Consider the following 23,357-nt stretch of genomic DNA (forward strand, 5'->3'; position numbering starts at 1 on the left):
CCTGACCTCTCTTTGTTTTGTTAATTATGAGGGCTGCAGTCTGACTTATTAAGTTTGTTGGTGTTGGATGTGGGCAGGGCTGCTGTTTTCTCTCTCTCTCTCCCTCTCTCTCTCTCTCTGTTCGTTCACACACACACACAAAGTGATACTGGTGCTGATGCTGGAGTGTGCGCGTCCTGTGTCACCTGCCGCGGGCAAGCAGCACTGGAGTCCTGGAGCAGCTCTCACAGCCGCTGTCTGTATGTCCACTACGTCTAAACATCGCAAAAGCGTCTCGTTCTCGGAGGATGAAGATGAGCAGTGCTGGAAAGAAGAGAACGGCGATATGGACACACATCACATGAAATCCGTCAAAACAGTGAGAGATTCATCGGGATATTACCGCTACAACATGTGAGTGTTTAACTGGGAGAAATGTATTTGGACGTACTGTTTGGGCAGTAAAAGTAGCTAAAAAACCTCTAAAAATTCAAACTAATTTAAGGAAAATTGTTATTTTCATTTAAAAAGTTTAAGATTATAGTTATAACGTTCCCTTTCACACTTAAAAAATCTCGTAGGTAGCTATAACAACGATATTATTTTCAGTAAAAAAAAAAAAAAAAAAAAAATTAAAATTCGTCATACTCTATGCATTAAGGTCAATGAAGAATATTTATTTTTGAAACATCTGTCAGCAGCTTCAGTTAACAGGTTTTCATACAACCATGTCTCAAAAATATAGTTTCATTTTTGTTGTTTTTTTCTACTTCTAAAATGTATAGGCTATATAGCCTATATACAATGCTGGGTAGATTACTTCTGAATTGCAATCTAGTACTGATGAAAAATTACATGACTAAAATGGCAATCAGTAACGTAATATTTTGGATTACAATTTGGATTACCTTTAGCTTCGTATGAGTTCTAAACACTGGTTGGAATAGGGCGGAACCTTTGCGATGTGTCCAGAGACATTACACTGACATACCACAAACAACATCAATTCCATGTCATTGATCAGGTGATTGAAAAAAGACCTCTTACAGCCTCAGCTTTCTGTTCTTGGCTGACAGAAGTGGAACCCTGTTGTAGCCCATCCGCCTCAAGGTTCGACATGTTGTGCATTCTGAGATGCGAATTGGCGCTGTCTTGGCAGCACGAGGGGGACCTACACAATATTGGTGGTTTTAATGTTGTGGCTGATCGGTGTGTATATATATATATATATATATATATATATATATATATACTTACAAAAGTATATAGTGATTGTTAAAGTTTTAGTTTGTGTTAGTCTGTAATATTAAAATTAGGGCTGGATTACTCTACACGACTTTTAAAATCGGAACAGATTTTAAAATACTTGGCATCACACACTACTGACTTTGAAAAACTGATACAGACAAAAACCAAACACACCAAACGACTGGGGATCAGACATCTGACTGACTTTCAAGTCGATCTGTTCCAATCTGATCACAAACTCAAAGGGAAACACACGGCCTTCCGTTTGAGGCTCTTGACAGATGTAAACAATCATGGATACAGAAAAGCTGCTTTTGTGTTTGCTTTTGTGGGGTGAGGACGAGGCCAGTATGACCTCTAGACATGGCAACAGGAGTTTAAGTGACAGTAGCTATGTTTCCATCCAAGTTGCAAATTTAATCGACATTTGGTCCTCTTGTTAGTCCAGTTATGAATTAATTATTCATTCTCATGACTTTTTTATCCTGTATTCCTAATAAATTTAAAAAGAGTTTATTCGGTAAATATGTTTCCATCATAGTTTTTGCGCATTTATTCTCATCGAATAAAAAATGTATCCACCTCGAGCGATCGGAAATGATATGGTTACGACTATAACCCTGGTTCCCTGAAAGGAGGGAACAAGATGCTGCGTCAGAATGCTGATGCTATGAGGGATCTCCACTAGATTTATGCTTTGCCGTATAAATGGCAGAATGCAGTGCTATCTCCTCAGAATATTCGACTGAAGGGTCTAGAGCAATACTCGGCATTTGCAGCGAAAATTATGTAGTGCAACCAGCATACTCAGCACCTCGTTCCCTCCTTTCGGAAACCAGGGTTTCAGTCGTAACCTTATTGTTCCCTTTCAAGTCGGTCTCTTCACGTTGTGTCAAAATGCTGAGGCTATGGGGAGGTATACTATTACACCGTGCTACTAATTTGCACAAGCAAGCAATGCATACTAGCCAATAGCGCACCGACCTCGCTCTCCGAGCGATGAAGGTCACCGGTCTCTCGGTGGACGATGGCCACATTAGTGGTGCAGGAGCACCACCTTTGGCTCAACCTGATCGAGATGGGTGAGGCCGACAAGACACGGTTCCTTGCTGCCCCCATCTCCCAGGCTGGCCTATTCGGCGACACTGTCGAGGACTTTGCCCAGCAGTTCTCGGCGGTGAAGCAGCAGACGGAGGCTATCTGGCATATCCCTTCGGCCCGGCCCCAGCGTGGAGCCCACCGCAGGAAGCAGATGCCACCCGTCTCACAGTCGGCCGCTAAGAACCCACGGAGGTCATCAAAGCGCCCCTGAGACGGGTGACCCAGGGTCGAAGAAACCCACTCACCTGGAGCTGGTAAGAAGACCACTCCATCCCCCGGTGGAGGGCTGGGTGGAGAATCTTTTGTTGCCTTTTTGTTTGATTTCGCCGCATACCCAAGTGACTGCGATACCCAATAGTTCAGCAAAAGAGCGGTTTCCTTCTTCCCTGGGTCACATACCCAGTGTGCACGGTCATCATCACGACTACCATCCACGGGTTTTTCCTGAGCGCCCAGCTGTGGCACACAGCCGCCCCGATGTGACAGTCTCCACGGGTTACGAGGACAGGCCTCTTCCTCCCCCGTCCCAGGCTGTTCCGGGGGTGGTCACAAGGAGCCAGTTAAGTGCTTCGATGTCCCTAGACTCAGCACGGCCACAAAGTGGTGTGGCACCTCGAGCTCTGCCCCACTGCGAGGCCCCACCTGCCGGTACATCCGACGACATTGTCCCTTTGGTCCCCCTTGCGTGGAACTTGGATGCGTAGCTTGCGTTTTCCAATCCGTCGCGATGGCTGGTCCGGACTGTCTGACTCGGCTACATGATTCAGTTCACCAGGCGCCCGCCCAGGTTCAGCGGCATCCACTTCACCTTGGTGAAGGACGAAAACGCTGCTACCTTGCGTGCGGAGATCACTACCCTCCTACGGAAGGGCGCGATAGAACCTGTCCCTCTGGCTGAGATGAAGAAGGGGTTTACAACCCCTACTTCATCGTACCAAAAAAAGGCGGTGGGTTGCGGCCAATCTTGGACCTGCGAGTACTGAACCGGGCTTTACATAGACTCCCGTTCAAGATGCTGACGCAAAAACGCATTCTGGCGAGCGTCTGGCAAGATTGGTTCGCGGCGGTAGACCTGAAGGACGCATACTTCCACGTCTCGATTCTACCTCGACACAGACCCTTCTTGCGGTTTGCATTTGAGAGTCAGGCGTATCAGTACAAGGTCCTCTCTTTCAGCCTGTCCCTGTCTCCTCGCGTCTTCACGAAGGTCGCAGAGGCAGCCCTTGCCCCGTTAAGGGAAGTGGGAAGGGAGGACGAGGAGCAGGTCATCCTGGTAGCACCCTACTGGCCCACCCAGAAGTAGTTCTCAGACCCCACGCTCGTCATGACAGCCCCCCCGGTGAATTCCCCTGAGGAAGGACCTTCTTTCTCAGGGACGGGGCACCATCTGGCACCCGTGACCAGACCTCTGGAATCTCCATGTCTGGCCCCTGGACGGGACGCAGAAGACCTAAGCGGTCTACCACCCATGGTGGTAGACACGATCACTCAGGCTAGGGCCCCCTCCACGAGGCGCCTGCATGCCTTTAAGTGGTGTCTGTTTGCTAAGTGGTGTTCTTCCCGACGGGAAGACCCCCAGAGATGCGCAGTCGGATCAGTGACAATTAAACTGCCTTCAGGACTCAATAATGTATAAATATCTCATGTACATGACCTTCGTGAAGATGTGAGGGGACAAGGACAGGCCGAAAGGGAGGACCTTGTACTGATACGCCCGACCCTCGAATGCAAACCGCAGGAAGGGTCTGTGTCGGGGTAGAATCGATACGTGGAAGTACGCATTCTTCAGGTCTACCGCCGCGAACCAGTCTTGATGCCGGACACTCGCTAGAATGCGTTTTTGCGTCATCATCTTGAACGGGAGTCTGTGTAAAGCCCAGTTCAGTACTCGAACCGGGCTTTACACAGACTAAGCACCACGCAACCACCTTCCTTAACCATTGCAATAACTCCATTACCCGCACAGGCACAAGAGTTTTCACATTTAGGCTTACAAAATCTTATGAATAACTCTTTTATATTATAAATGTATACATTATATATATTATTTTTGCCACGTCTAAATAAAGAATTTCACGGTTTTAACTTTGGATTCTAAATTCTTGTGGTTAAATTAACCGGGACATTTTTAATTACGGTTAATAGTGAAACCGTATAATCACGGCATCCCTAATTAGGGTGGTGCCATATTACATTTTTTATGTGCATGAAAATAAGGCTGTGAGGCATAGACTTACAGCGTGTTCAAAGAATTGCACAGTTGTTTAAATTGTTGAGGAAAACACAAATTTCTAGAATGCACAAGTTGTGAAAATAAGATTTGATCTAGGATCTTTATACAGCTTTGTACAGTGCGTGCTAATGAAGAGACTGGGAGTGGCATAGTTAAAGTGAATAATTCAAGTTTAACACCATATTCAGCTTCATAAGCAGTTGTCAGTTACTGTAGTTTGTCATTTGAGAATTGCCATTCTGGTACAGTTGCTTTTTAAAACTTCAACAACATTTAGATGACGCACTGCTGCTCTCTGCTCCATCTCTGATCATGACGTTCTTAAGGGGATAGTTCACCCTTCTACTGAACACAAACAAAGGTTTTTAGCAGCTCTGTTGTTCTATACAATGCAAGTAAATGGTGGCCAGAACTTTGAAGGTCAAATTAGCACTTAAAGGCAGCATAAAGGCCCCTTCACACCAATAACTATAACTAAAAAGATAACCATAACAATAATTATATTAGCATCCACAACAACGGACGATAATATTCTGTTTATTCTAAGCGCACCCTGCAGTTATGTTCACAGTCAAGAAAACGGATGTAGATGACCTGCTACTGCTCTACGTTTCACTAAGAAACCAAAAGAAAAACAGCCGGATATAACTTCAAAGGAGACAAGACAATGTTGTACAAAATTAGCGCTGGGATACCTAGGTAATTTTATGCTAACAGCTTGCGTTAGCTTTTCATTATCACATCTCCATTAATACTGAAGAAGAATGCAGAAGAAACATTTACAATTGAGCTGGAGTTTCCATTTCATTCATGTGTGTAATAAGTGGCGATCCGGTGCTAGAATGTGTTATTTTGAAGATGAGATCACACTGCAGCTCAAGCCCTTTAAAGTTTAATGTATTTTGATTGGCTGTCAATGTTTTTATCGTTCATCAGCTGGAAAAGAATTGCTCTGAAAGTGATCCAAAGGTTATCGTTCCTCTGTGTCATTATCGTTATAGCTGTGGTATGTACTTCGCTATTCTATTACAGTTAGAATGTTTTTTTAAACTTTATGGTTATAGTTATCGTTATAGTTATCTTTCTTGGTGTGAACGGGCCTTTAAAGTAATCCACACAACTCCAGTGGTTAAATCTATAAATCTTTAGAAATGATATGATAGGTGTGGGTGAGAAGCAGATCAATATTTAAGCCCTTTTTGAATGATTCAGTAGTTCCTGAACGGCTAACATCACCTACTGCACCTTTATTAAAGCAAAACTTAATTCACTCTCGATTACTGTTGATGTTGTTCTGTCCTGTAGAATTTCCCTAATGAAACATCATTTTTCAAGCTTTCAGTCAGGGGGCCTGTTGGATGTTTGTCAAAGACTGATAGGAGATATAACCAAGTAGCCAAGAGCAGAGAAAGTCACTTCCACTTGGATGAGCTTGAATTCCTAATTGAAATAAAGTGTTGTATTAACATTGGTTCCATTTTTGTAGCTGCAGTACATTCTTTTCTTTAAAGGATATGGTCTGATTGTAATGTTCAAAAGGTAAAATTACTTGTTCTACTTTCCACTTGCAGGAAAGTCTCGGATACTTTTCTCCATTGCAGGATGACTCTACCACGAGAAAAGGGTCGTCGTCAGGCAGTTCGCGGGCCAGCTTTCATGTTCAGTGCCCGTGGCAGCAGTCTGACGGTGGAAGAAGAACGCTTCCTGGATGCAGCGGAGTATGGCAACATCCCGGTGGTCCGTAAGATGCTGGAAGAGCCCTCCATGCTCAATGTGAACTGCGTCGACTATATGGGACAGAATGGACTACAGTTGGCTGTTGGCAATGAGCACCTGGAGGTCACCGAGCTGCTCCTGCAGCGAGACAACCTGGCCCGTGTTGGGGATGCGCTCCTGTTGGCTATTTCCAAAGGCTACGTGCGTATCGTAGAAGCCCTGCTGGGTCACCCATCCTTTGCAGGTGCTGAGCGACTGACTCGCAGCCCCTGTGAGTTGCAGGACGATGACTTCTATTCGTATGACGAGGACGGCACACGATTCTCTCCCGATATCACGCCCATCATCTTGGCCGCCCACTGCCAGAAGTATGAGGTGGTGCACATGTTGCTTTTGAAAGGAGCCAAGATCGAACGGCCACATGACTACTTCTGCAAATGTGCCGATTGCACAGAGAAGCAAATGAAAGACTCGTTCAGCCACTCGCGGTCCAGGATAAATGCGTACCGTGGACTGGCGAGCCCGGCGTACCTCTCACTCTCCAACGAAGACCCTATACTGACCGCTCTTGAGCTCAGCAATGAACTCGCCAAGCTGGCCAACATCGAAAAGGAGTTTAAGGTAGGATGGGTGCTTCTCTTGGCAGTGGCTGTCACTGTTTTTGAGTTTGCACCATACGTTTTTCACAATTTTTGTTTATCATGACTTCTTTATTTAAATGTGTTTGTGAATATTTTGCTACAACACCAGATACATATTTCCTTAAACATTTTGCATAAGAGATTGGCCATGTACACACTGGAAAGGACCAAGATTTTACGGTGAACTTCTAGTTGCGACCCAAAACAATACCAACACCATAACCCATATTTAATTGTGCCATGCTCCATCAAAATGAGTCATAAGTGAATTTTGGTCAAAATCTTGATTTTTTTTTAACTGTTTTTTGTTTTCTGTTGTTTCAGATCAGACAAAATCTCTGCTTTCAAATTATGTCAATGTTATCATGAAATTCAAACATCAAATGTTTTTTTGCTCTTTAATGTGGTGTATCAAATTGTGCTGCTGTCAATTCAGATGGAAGCACTGTATAAAGTGTCTCTCCTTTGATGAGCGCTCCTCTTAACTACAAAATTACAGCTCGAAAAACACATATCAGATGAATAAAAATGAATATCAGATGGGATGTTGAAAGACACAGTGCCATTGGTTGAAATGATCTTCTCTCATGTATTCGCAAATCAGTTTTTCAACTGCAGGAAGGCATCAATGATATCAACAACCTTCACTTAACTGTATAGATTTACCTTAGAATAAAGTTATACGATGTCCATTGTTTGTTAGCTTGATAGAAAAGCTTAGACCACCCTTTTTACATTTGTGCATGAAATTCAGAATGGGATTCTGGGTCAGTGCGACTCAAAATGATGGAGCAGGTCACAATTTAGTCTAGGCCATGTTATCTTAGACTGTAAAGTTCTGTTTATGGTCTTTGAGGATTAAAGCATGTCAAGTAAACTGCCTAATTTGGCTAGTCGACATGGGCTACCAATTGTTTACCAAGTGACAGATGCATTAGCTCCAAAATACCGTAGATTTTGATTGGATACAAGACCTTTGACGTCACCAACAACAGATAGTGGAAGCATTTTCTCCTCACTTTCAAAGGTTAATTAATCTATTTATTCTGCAGCTTGATCTCATGAAAATTAGGTGACTATGGCGGCATTTTTGCAAAATTATATTATGTGGTTTATTACACAAATGAAGGTGCAATGTTCAGTGTTTCGCAAAAAATGAGTAAAATATTTTCCCGAGGTTTTTAAGGTTAATGCTCTATTGAGTTTGAAATCAACAAAACCTACCTCCCTACCTTAAACCTAAACCTAACTGATATTGTTATAAAATTGTGAGATAAAAAACACAATTGCTTAAGCAACCATCATTTTGTGGTGGTTCTATGACATTTTCGGCTCAAGCGTCATCTTGCATGCTCTTCAGGACTCGTAACCCAGGTCCTTTGCATTGCAAGTGCAACGCTCTTTCAGCTGAGCTACCGTATGCTCAGCTTTGATCACAATTGAACTACCTTGTAAATGATTAAAGTTCAGGCATGAAACTCTACATGACGCAAGCTGATAGGTTCTTTGAACTTGTTTTCTGTTAGCCAATCTACAGCATGTCCACATGCTTAACTCAGCATGTCTGTTTATGTTCTAGGAGTAGCAAGTCTTTGTACTTACTCTGAAGCAGCCAGATCTATGTCGCCAAAACCAAAATCCTATCAATATGTCCTACCCACATAAAAGTTTTCATGACTGAAATATAGTTATGTAATGCAGACATTAAAATGTATCGCCTTACAAGTCATGCACTATATTAAAAGTGTTTAGATGTCATAAGATAATATTGTGTGAGGAACAAGGCAAACAAAATATGTTTATGAACTCACAATCTGCTGTTTTACTTGTGATTTGTGTGGAAGTGAATAAAAGTCATTTGATGTGAGCTATTTTGGTCCAAAGTAATAGTAGTAGCTAGAGACAAAGTAATGTTGGTCAGTTTTTGGTAAACCGGCATTGACAGAGGTTTCAGACATGCTAGAATGTGGTTGTCACTGCTGTAAATAGCCACATTTTTTGTGTTTAGAATAAGATTAAGCACACAGAAGAGAAGTGTCAACAAATTTAGCTACAGTGTGTACATGGCCAATATCACTTGGGTGCTGCACTTTGTGTTGTGTCAAACTTCTGTTAATTCCTTCACCATTCCAGTCTCTTATCAGAATTCCAGACTCAACTTATGTTTACATCTCTTATCTTGACACTTATCTTCATTTTAACAAAATTGTTTAACTTCTGTTGCATGTTTGTATGTGCTGCCGTCGTCTACAGGATAAAAAGAACCGTAATAAAGAGACGTCACAGCACAATGGCTTCTTTCTGGTAAATATGTTTGACTACATAATTTTAATATTGGACTAGCGATTTCTTATTGTTATGCTTGCTGATTCAGCTCTTCAGTCAAGGTTAAACTGTCTGTCAACCTGTCTGGTGGGACAACAGATTCACTGTAGGATTCCATCAATTTAAGCATTGAGACTGGTAAAATAGAGGGATCCAGAGATTTTTTTTTTTTTTTTTTGTAAGAGTACAAAACCTTTTAGACCAAACTTTGGGTAATTCCTTTTTTTATGTTGTATTTTGCTACAGAACTCATATGTGCACCCACACTTATATATCATTCCACGAAGGAAAAAAAAAAACAGCTTACAGGAATTCTATATCTTGCTAAATAAATAAATAAAATACAACAAAACAGCTTAACCTTTAAGCTCGAATGGGCCCAAAAATGATCGTTATATAAATATTATTAAATATTAACAACTACAGTCTTGACCATCACAAAATAGTTGTTGTTTGAAAGCTTAGAAGCTCTACTTTCCAATGCATTTAGGCATTATGACCAAAACTAAACAAATGCTTTGAAATTAGCAGACAGATCAGAAGTGTTTCGTTTTGATAATTTATATATATATAAAAATAATACACTGTACATGTTATTGCAATCAGTAAAAACATCAAACTGATCAAATAGCCATGCGTTATATGTTGTTGGAAAGCTCAAAGAGTAGAATACAACAAGCTTATTTGTTTTTCTCACAGACAAAAATATAGCAAGTAATAGCTAAGTATATTTTTTTGACAATTATGTTGGTGTTGCTTATATGCCACGGTTTTGCTTATAACTTCACGAAAAATAAACAGAACATATAATATCACATACCATTACTTAGAGGAGGTGATTATATTTCAAACAGTGCCAACCCGCATCTCAGAATAGCATTCTGATATGCTATTCTTCTCACCTCAATTGTACAGAGTGGTTATTAATCATGGTAATATTTGTTGTACTGACTTGCTAAAAAAACAAACATTGTATTCCAGTAATCTTTGTACTGCATTACAGTAAAACATACTGAATTGTATTGCATAACAGTCATGAGAATCACTATTGCAAATAATGGGAATTACAAACAAAACTCAAAAGTAAAACATCCAAACACATTAGAGTAATGTAAAAAGTGATAAATGATGTCAAAAATAATGTCACAATGCAAAAAATCACAATGATCCTAAAAATAGGCTTCATTTAGTTTTAAAATGCAATTACTTTATTATTTCTAAATATAATTGCATTTTTCTTTTGACTTCTAGGGAAAATGTAACCTGGACATGTTTTTGTTTCTTAGTGAACAGTTCAGTTCTAAGTTCAGAAAGTAATTTTTCTGTAGGGCCTTACTAAGCAAACACATTTCACAAGCAGCTGTCATACTCATCATACATGGATCCACCCCATGACCAACTTTGATAACCGTCATGATGTCTAAAGATTGATTCTCATAAAACATATGGGCTGATAAGAGAAGATTTGTTCTCGTCCTGGTGGTCTGTTATAATGAACCTCACAGTTAACAATAAAGCACACAACAAGGCACTTTTGGACCAGAATCTCAGCAGCATTGCATACTGGGAGATCAGACTGATATGTTTACCTGAGATTTGTAGAGCAGACCCTGCATAGAACTGCACATTGTTAGATTATACTTATGCCATATGCTCAATAATGTTTCTAATGTGATGTATGTAATTTGAAAAGTCTGTCATTATTTAAGTTCCTTTTACTAATTTGTCCATATTGTAAGTTTTAGTGTCTATTCAAACAGACAAAAATGTGTAAATGTTACTTAGAAAATATCTATCAATAATATTGAGATCAGAATGGGTGCAGAAATAGCACACTTCACCTTTATTGAAGTAAAGGATAAACACGCATTCACTAATAACATGCAACAAGACTACAAGTTTTAGTGGTGTTAAGGCTTTGCTTACACAATGTGCACACAATTCAGATTTATTTTTCTTAAAGGAGTCATGAAAAGCACCTTTTTTAAAAAAAAAGTTTGATTATTATTTTATATATAGTTGTAATATCTTCACTGAGGTCCACTGATAATGTTAGTAAAGTTTTTTTTTTAATTTTTTTTATTTTTTTTATACCGAAACAGTCATAATTTGGTAATATATGATAGTTTTCCACCCTGTCTCTGGCCCTCTCTCTGAAATGCTCGGTTTTGGCCTAAGCACCTCCTTAAAACTTCCATGTAATCTTCCACTGTTATGATTGTCTAACATCATGTTGGATGCTGGTCCCCTAGCAAGGGATGCTGGTGTGCTGGTCTCCCCACCAGGCTTTTCAACTAGATTAACCAGCTTCATCAGAAAGGTTTTGCTGGCGAAAAGCATGGCTATGCTGGTCCACCAGCTAGACCAGCACCAAACCAGCATAAACCAGTTTTGACCAGCATGGGAATTGCATGCTGGTTAAGCTGGTCTTTTCAGCAGGGATATAGACATTTTTAAACACCTAACTGCTACACAATACTACACCTAAACATTACCAGTTCTTAACAATCTAAAAGATGTAACAAGCAAATACAAATACAGTTACAATAATTTATAAAAAAAAAGAAATATACTATAAAAGTATACAAATGACTCATGCTGCATTTAAAGTCCTCAGAAGTCACACGATAGCTCCATGTGAGGAACAGAGTAAAACTGAAGGTTTTAATAGCTGAAATCTTCCCCTTCCCCCAGTGCATCCAAATATGTGAATGTCACAATTGGTCACAAGACACACAAGAGCCAATTTCATTTGACATCACTGATGTCATAACGCTTGTTGAGATGGCAATTTTGAATATTTAAATGAGAGTGTTACAGCAGACAGGAATGCTAATTGCTGCATAAAAGCTTAAATTTGGATATGTTCCTCACACAAAGCCATCACATGGCATTCGGCTGGTCATGTAATTCTAACATGGCAGCCCCCATGTGTAGACCCTCTCCATGTAGAATAAAACAGCTTTTATAAGGTTACTGATATGACTGGAGTCTTCATTTTAATGTGAGCGCTCATGATTTCATACATATATTGCAAAATTACAATTCATGTCTTTAGGAGATCAACTTTTTTAATGAGGAAAAAATGACTGAGTGCACCTTTAAACGTTCACATACATTTTTAGGGCTACTGCAGGTTTCTTTATTTCCTTTCTACTGATAGCATTAGTTCCCTTTCTATTTCCTCTGGAATGATGGAAATGTTTTCAAATAAACCAGGATAGCAGTGAGTTCTCATTAGCTTTAAATGATTTTTAAATGTGTTTATGTTTTCTGAATGAATAGTTTTCTCATAATTTATTTAATTTCATGTTTTGAGGAAAAATGCCTTTACTAAGTAATTGAACAGTACATTGCTTTTGCCAAGGCTCTGTCAGTACCAAAGTGATCAAATAATAAACTGAACAATGTTCCCTTGAAATATTTTCAGGAATAAACAACATTAGAAAATGTCATTTATTCTCTTTCCAATACCCCTCTCCCCCTCTTAATCAGAATTATGTCTTGTTTTCTAATTAAAATATCTAAACACCCTTAAAACAAGATACATTTACTTCTGAAGTGACATTGCTTTAGATAATACAACTTGTTTTCAAAAAATGTGTCTTCAATTAAGTTTATCTTTCCTAAATTTTCCTGTTTAAAGCATAAATGTAACAAGATTCATTGATTTATATGAAAAATACAAATACATAAATAAAACAATGTGCCAATGAAGAAACATACAGTCCGGTCTCATGACAATTTGTAATAATAATAAGTACAAGATGGCAAAATTGTAAGAAATCGTTAACCCAAAAATGTACAACTTTTACTCCAAAAAAAAAGAAACGAACCCTAACCCCTAACACCTAACCCAAAGCTTAACTTAACCATAAAGCGTAACCCCTTATCCAAACCCTATAAACCTACCAAAGATTTTAATAGGAAAATCACTTTTTTCTGTATCATGGAAGAAAGACAACACTGGGGTTTGGAACGAGACGAGAAGGAACTGCATACATATATATGGAATTAGTAATCAGATTTGTTCAGAGATGTTTCCTTTATTAAATAATGTGTTGGATAGGAGGCCAGCTAAAATGTGATGTCTGTAATGTCTTTTTGTTGATTGGTTAATCTCTTTGTAATCTCACGTAGCTAGGACTGTAGGCGGTCCATGAGGCTGAGACTAGTCTCTATGTGACTAAATGTCATTCATTTATATTTAGTCGTTGCAATTATTACAAGTTGTCACCAGACTATGTTATAAAAATAATCTTTAAAATATTCTCTAAAAACATATATTATAAACCTTTTACTGAACAAGTAAATGTATGTTGTTTTAATGATGTTTAGATATTTTTATTGGTAAACAAGATAAAAATACTTGTTAAGAAAATGTTTTTACTATATCGTGGCTGAGTGGTTTTGTTTTCTGCACCATGCTTGGAGGCTGATTTCCTGTTGATGTGCTTGAGGCAGATATTGCAATGCTTCTCTAAATCTGACAGCCTTCTCAACTGAACGTGTTGGAAATAAACCTGTAAACTGAGTTCCCATTTTGCAGTTTCTAAACAAACATGTGCCTTTATTTTTGTCTTTCCAGAATGATTACAGGAAGTTGTCTATGCAGTGTAAAGACTTTGTGGTTGGAGTTCTGGATCTGTGCAGGGACTCTGAGGAGGTGGAGGCCATTCTGAATGGAGATATCTCAGCAGAGCTTGAAGAAGGGCAGCATCATCGCTCCCTGCTCAGCAGAGTCAAACTGGCCATTAAATATGAGGTTAAGAAGGCAAGTGTCTTATCTAGTCCTGCCACACTTGCAAAAGCATGATACTGATTAAGAATAGGACTACTTTGCAGCAATACTGTTATTGTACACTCATTCACTATTGTTTCGAACAGCAGTTAAGGACCTCATACTTTCATACTGTCAACATACAGTATGTTACTCTTCTCTTTATTACACACTACTGACCACAGTATTCTTCAGTGGAGATTGTTGACCTTAATTTGAATTTCTAAAATTACCATATAATCTGTGTTGATGAGGGCTTAATGTTTGCTAAAGCTGCATTGATTTAATTGTGTCTGGATTGTTCTGTGGACACCATTTACCTTGTCTAAGGTATTTCAGGAAGGTTGTATTTGACTTTCACTCAGAATTAAATGGGGTGTATCTAATGAAAACATGTCCAGGAGCCTGATGTATAAAGACTGTGTATGCACAAAACGTGCACTGAAATGTGTGTATATATAATACACAATTTCTTGACTGTGTATGTGCACCCTTTTACTGGTTTGTGCCTGATCTAGGGGGGTGCCGAGGTGAACTTACCCCAACTAATTTATCCCTAGATGATTTTTGCCGACGCATTGCACATTTCCATGTTGGCCGGGGGGGCGGGGGGGTCTGCCCGAGGTGATCAGAGGCGTCCCTGAGTGGCTGCGCCCCACGGTGGCCACGCTAGGAGCCGTTGAAATGGCCCCCCGAAAAGCATCCCTCTCGCAGTTCAGCAATCACCCACAGAGTGACGACACCATGTCCCATGGCAGGTGTATAGCAATGGGTGCTAGCAAATAAGAACAAGTAAAGCAATTGAAGCAAAGAGTCGAATAGTATCACCATGGCGTTAACCCTTACCGGAATGAAATGTGCTGGAACTGAAGACACTGTACTACTGTGATCCAGGCTCCTGAATCATCTCTTTAACATGCTAAAAGTGCGCTTCACTACACCGTGTATCTAGATATATGGCAGGTTATACGCTGTTTCCATCATTTGATGAATTACACAATCTTCCACTAACTGGAATGTATAAAGGGAACTGTACACTGGTTCTGGCGTACATTTGGTTTTATAAATCTGAAAACGTTTGTGTCTACGTGAAATCTGACTTGTGTGTACGCACACTTTTAAGATGAAATATCCGCAGAGTTTTATACGTGAGGCCCCAGGTCCCATTTCACACCAATATCAAAAGAAAAAAATAGAATGAAAATATATTTAATTATATAAGAAAAATCAAGCCTAGTTTTAGGGTCATAGTTTTTTTAATGACCTTTTTTCACATTTTCATGACAATTAAATGTAACAAAACAAACAAGCAAATCACATTTTGATCCGTAACTCCTGAACACACACTTATATGGGTTATATCATTGGAATCCTTGGCTCAAGACTAACAAAGTTTATATCTCTGATTGAATTTCTGCCATGAACGTTTTTCCATCATACTGGATGTTTTGCGAAACCTACTTTTGCAATCTAGTCCTAGGCTGTTCAACCGATCGGAACCAAACCATTGCAGAAAGATTCTCTGTAATCCCATTATCAGTAATTAGATATATAAAAAATAATTCTTGATTCAAAGCATAGCCACTTTTACTTAAATGGCTAGAATTCTTGAATAGAATGTGATATCTACACCAAATGCGAAACACTTCTGTAAGGGCACAATCTGAGGACACAAACTTAAAAGTAGCTCTAACTATGGGACCATTGTTTCGATCGACTTGAAATTTTGCATGCATTGTCTTTTTATAAGGTGCCATAAAGATCGTTGATGACAGTTTCATATCTTGAAAAACATGGCCACCATAGGCCAACTGATTTTCAGCAGCTATTAGACAAGGTACACAAATGCCTACAGTAAGGAAATGTGGCAAGCCTTTTTGACCTTTTTCCCTAGAGCAAAATATAAAAATAAAAAAAAAAAATCACATTTTACATGCGTTTAAATGGTTATTCTGTGGTGAATTAAGCAGACACAAGTTATTCATATCATATGATAGATATTCTCTTTCTAAGCAACTTTGCCTCAAGAACCATCACATTTTGTTCACATATGCAACATGAGATTCTGAAGAAGCATGCCATGGAAATAATTGCCATATTTTTATGGTCCTAAGCCTAATGTTACTGAAGATTATGGTATTATCTCTATTTTAGATTTTAGCAAAATATCTGAATAGTATTTTATATCCTTCAATGCACTTAAAGGCACTAAAGCACTTGAACCCTGTTAATTGCTGCTTTTATGAATACAGTATATATATATATATATATATATATATATATATATATATATATATATATATATATATATATATACATACATACTGTATATTAGGGGTGTAATGGTTCATTGTAAAAAAAATGAACCGTACGGTTCTGTAAGCATTGGCACCTCAAGTTGACGCATCTGGAGCACAAGGTTTGGTGACGAAAACAAAGCATCAAATATACTTGTCTCCTGTCTGGTAACATTTTATTCAATTACAGTCAATTACAACAGCGATGGTCAAAAAAACTTTTACAAAACAGTCACTGTTTGCAGACATCGCTCGACTGGAGTGCTGTACTGGTAATGTAAGCGCAGCGTAGTTCTAGCGGGAAAATTAGCAGCTGTACATCATCGCACTATTAGATAGGTAACTCCTAGACATTCACATGTAAGCCATCCCTTTATAGGTCTGCTCACAATCTATCACATTACTGTTTCAGTGTGTTAACATGGCAACCTCAACAACCCCACCGCCACCAGTTAAGTCCCGTCTTGCACGGGGGTAGACTCCTCACCCTTGCCTCCTATCTCCGGCAGGATCTGATGGTTCCGAGTACAACTTCTTCGGACCGCCAGACGGGGCTTACGCCAAAGAGAGACATTACATTCCTGGTTTATATTCATCAAATAAATGTAATCTAAAACTTTACTCAAATCTGCAAGTCTTCATGATAGAAATACATCGTTATATGATTAATAATTTACGCCGACATCACCTAGGGAACGATGTCACGATCTCTGTCTTTTGTGTCTGGGCGCGACCCACATGGAGGTAGCGTTCGTTGATGGTTCATGTTCTCACTGCGAGAACATAACCACGGCAACGTTGTGGTTGCGGCTTGCTTTCGTAAGAAAGCAAACCACCCCAGCGGCTCCCCACCTCGGTCCTTCTACCTACAGATTTGAGGCAAGCGCGGCTAGCACTGGGGGCGATTTGGGGACCCCAATGGGACCGCCTCCGCCAGGTATACCCCCGCGGACCTCCCATTCCCCAGCACACTCGTCTGCCCCGATCGGGCTTCCGGATGAGTCCGCCAGCTCGTCTCACGGCGAGTTCGACCTCTTGTTCAGAGCCCGCGAAGATGATGAGCTCTCGAGCACAGCATCGGAGAGCAGGCTTGTCCAGTCGGATGCAGAAGCCTCAGCTGGGCTCCCAACTTCGGGGACGATTGCCCAGTCACAGGCTGATGCAGAGTGAGGGTAGTTCTGCCCCAGATCTGATCCAGGAACTGCGCTTGGCAACTGACCTCGCTCTCCGAGTGATGAAGATCACGGCGCGGTCTCTCGGGCAGACGGTGTCCACATTAGTGGTCCAGGAGTGCCACCTTTGGCTCAACCTGGTCGAGATGGGTGAGGCAGACAAAACACGGTTCCTTGCTGCCCCCATCTCCCAGGCTGGCCTATTCGGCGACAACGTCGAGGACTTTGCCCAGCAGTTCTCGACGGTGAAGCAGCAGACGGAGGCTATCCGGCATATCCTGCCCCGGCACGGCTCAAGATCCCGCACCCCGTCTGCTCGTCGCCAAGGGTGTCCCCCTGCGGTGTCTGCACTGGCTCCGCTGCAGCCCGCCCCTTCGGCCCGGCCCCGGCGTGGAGCCCACCGCAGGAAGCAGACGCCACCCGTCTCACAGCCGGCCACCAAGAACCCAGGAAGGTCGTCAAAGCGCCCCTGAGACGGGCGACCCAGTGTCGATGAAACCCACTGCACTGGAGCTGGTAGTAAGACCACTCCATCCCCCGGTGGAGGGCTAGGTGGAGAATCTTTTGTTGCCTTTTCATTTGATTTCGCCGCATGCCCAAGTGGCTGCGGTACCCAACAGTTCAGCAAAAGAGCAGTTTCCTCCTTCCCTGGGTCACATACACAGTTCACCAGGATCCGCCCAGGTTCAGCGGTATCCACTTCACCTTGGTGAAGGACGAAAACGCTGCTACCTTGCATGCGGAGATCGCCACCCTCCTACGGAAGGGTGCAATAGAACCTGTCCCTCTGGCCGAGATGAAGAAGGGGTTTTACAGCCCCAATTCATTGTACCGAAAAAAGGCTATGGGTTGTGGCCAATCTTGGACCTGCGAGTACTGAACCGGGCTTTACACAGACTCCCGTTCAAGATGCTGACGCAAAAACGCATTCTGGCGAGCGTCCGGCATCAAGATTGGTTCGCGGCGGTAGACCTGAAGGACGCGTACTTTCACGTCTCGATTCTACCTCAACACAGACCCTTCTTGCGGTTTGCATTCGAGGGTCAGGCATATCAGAACAAGGTCCTCCCTTTAGGCCTGTCCTTGTCCCCTCGTGTCTTCACGAAGGTCGCAGAGGCAGCACTTGCCCTGTTAAGGGAAGTGGGCATTCGCATTCTCAACTATCTTGATGATTGGCTAATCCTAGCTCACTCTCGGGACATGTTGTGTGCACACAGGGACTTGGTGCTCTCGCAACTCAGCCAATTAGGGCTTTGGTTCAACTGGGAAAAGAGCAAGCTCCTCCCGGTTCAGAGCATCTCTTTTGTCGGTTTGGAGTTGGACTCAGTCTCATTGACAGCGTGCCTCACGAACGAGCACGCACAGTCGGTGCTGACCTGTTTGAAGGCGTTCAGTCAGAAAACAGTGGTTCCACTGAAACACTTTCAGAGGCTCCTGGGGCATATGGCATCCTCAGCGGTGGCCACCCCACTCAGGTTGATGCATATGAGACCACTTCAGCACTGGCTTCAGACTCGAGTCCCGAGATGGGCATGGCGCCGCGGGACACATTGCATGGCCATCACGCCGGTCTGTCACCGTATCTTCAGCCCTTGGACCGACCTCTCGTTTCTACTGGCAGGCGTTCCCCTATAGCAGATCTCCAGGTGCGTCGTGGTCATGACAGACGTCTCCAAAACAGGCTGGGGCGCTTTTTGCAATGGGCACGCAGCCACTGGCTTATGGACGGGCCTACGGCTGCGTTGGCACATCAACTGCCTCGAGTTGTTGGCAATTCTGCTTGCCCTGCGGAGGTTCCGGCTGTTGATCCAGGGCAAGCACGTGTTAGTTCAGACAGACAACACGGCAACAGTAGCATATGTCAACCGCCAAGGCGGTCTGTGCTCTCGTTGTATATCACAACTCGCCCGCCATCTCCTCAGCAGCACTTCAAGTCGCTGCGAGCCACTCACATCCCGGGCGACCTCAACACTGCAGCGGTAGCTGTCATGGCAGGTTACCCTCAGGGGAGAGTGGAGACTCCACCCTCAGGTGGTCCAGCTGATATGGAGTCGATTCAGACAGGCACAGGTAGACCTGTTCGCCTCCCAAGAATCCTCCCACTGCCTGCTCTGGTACGCCCTGACCGAGGCACCTCTCGGCATAGATGCACTGGCACACAGCTGGCCTCCTGGCCTATGCAAATATGCGTTTCCCCAGTGAGCCTACTTGCACAGACTCTGTGCAAGGTCAGGGAGGACGAGGAGCAGGTCGTCCTGGTAGCACTCTATTGTCACACCCAGACGTGGTTCTCGGACCTCACACTCCTCGCGACAGCCCCCCCCGGCAAATTCCCCTGAGGAAGGACCTTCTTTCTCAGGGACGGGGCACCATCTGGCACCCGCTACCAGACCTCTGGAATCTCCGTGTCTGGCCGCTGGACGGGATGTAGAAGACCTATGCGGTCTACCTCCCAAGAGTGACCCCTAGTGTCACTACATCGACACAACGTCTCGTTCCCTCCATCAGGGAATGGAGGTTACGCAAGTAACCAGGACAGCTTCTGCACAGTACTGTATAAATATATTTGTAATTCCTATAATACTCAAAGATGATTCTCTTTAGATTCTCATTACTGTAATACATTATGTAACTAATATATATATATATATATATTATTTAAATTAGCATTAATCAATGGGCAGGACAACAAATACTACCATGTTGCATAAGTACATTACAATTTAACTACTATATCTTTCTAAAGTAATGAGAATTAGATTTGATTTGCATTATGGTAAAGGGGGAAAATGTGTTTAATTGTCAGGAAAATGTCACAATAAAAAGGGAAAATGTTAAAGTTTCTAAAGAATAGTCATCATTTTAGTCATCATTTGGCAAAATATAATTTCTAATTTCTCGCGTTTGATTTTGGTGGTGAATATGACCCACACATGTTCTTGACAGGTTTTGCCCAATGATGAGTGCATTGACTGACAAGACAGCAAGAGAGAGGCAGAAAAAGAGAGCCACAATTAATCACTTGTGTTTGTCGTGTAAGTGTGACTAATCCTCTTTGCGCACTTAGTTTTGTTTAATCACCGGTCAGACACTTCCGCTCCCCCAAACACTCAAACACACTCCCAGGGACTCACCTCGCTTAACGACGTAATCTGATGAAGCATTAATCAGGCTAACAGCAACACCCCAACGATGAGTAGCCTGTATGCAGCAACCCTGACAAAGTTCAATTTAAAGATGAGATTTTGAGACCCCTAAACACCTCCCAGGAGGATATGGAGAGTGGAGCTTGAGGTTGTGTTAGGAAATTAGTTCAAAGTCAGCCTTCCACAATATGATGATTAATTTGATGGTCACTGTGCTTTTTCATTATAAATTACTGAGAAGTGCAATTAGTTGGCAATCTGTTACATTAAAAGTTGCAACCATGCAGTCGGCATGCAGTGAAGGTGAACATTGTTTACTTTTATCAATGGTTGCTTGTTTCATTGCCACTTTATTACAGAAACATTTGAGTTGAGCAATACACCATGTCCTAACCACGACACAAAAGATTCTAGAATCAAGCAATCTCTGTCCACACTGAACGCAACATGGCTGCACGATACGATAGGGATATCTTACACTTTAATGACTAATAAAATCAGAAATCAGAATCAGGCAAAACAATGTGTTTAAGTCCTTTTCTCACTGAAGCTGTTTATGGACATACATTTCTTACGGCAATCATCAAAGGGACAAAGTTAAGGAACAGAGCAAAAAATCATTTTTGTCTTGTTTTACAGTAAAAATCTCAATATTCTTAAAACAAGATAAATTTACTTGAGAAGCAGATTTACATAAGATATTTTGTCTTGTTTTCAGAGAAATCTAACAAAATTTTGTAATGTTTTTGCTTATAACAAAAAAACAAAACAAACAAACAAAAAAAAAAACGATTTGCCAATGGGGAAAGAGAAAAACGTGATTCAAAGGAAAAACAAGTTTGTTTTTTTTCTTACCCTGACTTTTTTTTTTTTTTTTTTAAGCATAAACCCCACCAAATGTCTCTGACAACAAGACATCATATCTTATGCCATTCTGCTTTCTCAAGTAATTTTTTCTTGTTTTAAGGATGTTTAGATATTTTTACCAAAAAATAAGACAAAAATACTCAGTATGGAAATGTTTTTTGCAGTGTACGTTAACGTTACTACATGAACTGCAACCTAAGCCTATTACACTTTTTTATATTCCCACTGTACTCTTGTTGTTATTTCGGTGAGCTTCATGTGACCGGGATCGGAGAGAAAGTTAGGGGGAGTCGGTATGTCTGTCGCCCCTCCTCCATATTGAATCAGCAAGTGTGGCAGACCTCCAATTGAAAAGAGCAAGTTTTCAGCAAAACAGTCAGTAGGTGTGACACCATTAGCCAAAATTATGTTGTTTTCAAATGCTAGCAAGACACCAGATTTAATATACTGTTATAAGAAGGACTTTGGACCTATGAGAGTTCACAGCGAAACAGAGCTACCCAGTGTGACACCCCAGAAATAGAAACCAAGCGATCGACAGAATGTTCTGACACTCATTGTGGCTGGTTAGGACAAATACTCAGGTAACAAAATATGTTCTATCACATGTCGCAGTGTTGCATCGTGTCTAGTTACAACATGGTGCTAGTCTCAGCCTCAGACAGCAGGCCAATAAACTGACCACAGTCTGTTCACTGACTGTCTTATGCATATTGCACACAAAAATGGCAGTCACTTTCTCAGTCTGACTCTAATCTCATTGGCTGGCTTTATGCAACTTCTGGGAGTTCCCCTGCAGTTTGCAGCAGCTCTTGGCCAGAATAACACCAGCTACACCAGATGTGAGTTGAGTCAAAAGCAAATAGGTCCCATTTTAATCAGTGATGCTGTCTACACTGGATGCGTTGCGTCACAGCAAGGCACGTTGCATCATGTTGCTCCAACAGTGAAGGGATGCTCCGTTCTGTTTCTGACGTGCTGCAGAGCAACTCCTGCCACTTTATCACATCCGTCTGAAATAAATTATTTTACTCTAAATATCATACACTCACTAAGCACTTTATTAGGAACACCTGTACACCTACTTATTTATCTGATTATCTAATCAGCCAATCGTGTGGCAGCAGTGCACTGCATACAGTCATGCGGATATGGGTCAGGAGCTTAATTTAATATTCACATCAACCATAAGAATGGGGGAAAATTTTGATCTCAGTGATTTCGACAGTGGCATGATTGTTGGTGCCAGATGGGCTGGTTTGAGTGTTTCTGTAACTCCTGATCTCCTGGGACACAACAGTCTCTAGAATTTACTCAGAATGGTGCCAAAAACAAAAAATATCCAGTGAGCGGCAGTTCAGTCAGGACCACTTCCGTCAAATAAATACTAACTTGAATATTGAATGAATATTTTATTGATAGTACACAATTTAGCATCTGTTGGTGTTGGCGGTATGGTTCTGCTCTGGGTTAACTCCCCACCCATCCATGCAGCATGCATGGCGTTGAATCACATCAATGGATGCGTCTGGTATAGACTTGGTGTAAGACTCCCCAAAAAAGGCCACTTTGACAGGAAGGAACTTTTAAAATGACCAAGCACATTTCTTTTTTTTTTGAAGACTGTTACGTTTTTACCTTTAGGGGCAGGTAAATCTGAAATCGAATTTAACCTTGGGAGCAAATCACCCGGAATGTCTGTCTGAGGCCACGTCCACACCAATTCATTTTTGTTTGAAAACACACTGATTTTACTACATTTATGCATTTCATCCACATTGAAGCAATATTTTGCTTCACAGAGCAACTGATACTTTCGAAAACACTATCTTCAGCATAATAATTATAATGT

General features: G+C 41.5%; 1 protein-coding gene across 2 annotated transcripts in view; it reads left to right on the forward strand.

Moving 5' to 3' along the window:
• The first annotated feature begins 219 nt into the window (after window positions 1-219).
• Window positions 220-23,357, forward strand: part of LOC127413306 (short transient receptor potential channel 3-like) — a 112,703-nt gene continuing 89,565 nt past the window's right edge. For both annotated transcript variants that reach the window (XM_051650323.1, XM_051650324.1), the window contains exons 1-4: window positions 220-393; window positions 6,133-6,898; window positions 9,172-9,222; window positions 13,832-14,017. In XM_051650323.1, coding sequence (XP_051506283.1) covers window positions 242-393; window positions 6,133-6,898; window positions 9,172-9,222; window positions 13,832-14,017 — 1,155 coding nt within the window. In that variant the 5' untranslated portion in view covers window positions 220-241. The remainder of the gene's footprint in view (window positions 394-6,132; window positions 6,899-9,171; window positions 9,223-13,831; window positions 14,018-23,357) is intronic.

The sequence above is a fragment of the Myxocyprinus asiaticus genome, chromosome 22, assembly GCF_019703515.2.
Source record: "Myxocyprinus asiaticus isolate MX2 ecotype Aquarium Trade chromosome 22, UBuf_Myxa_2, whole genome shotgun sequence".
In the NCBI taxonomy this organism is placed as follows: domain Eukaryota; kingdom Metazoa; phylum Chordata; class Actinopteri; order Cypriniformes; family Catostomidae; genus Myxocyprinus; species Myxocyprinus asiaticus.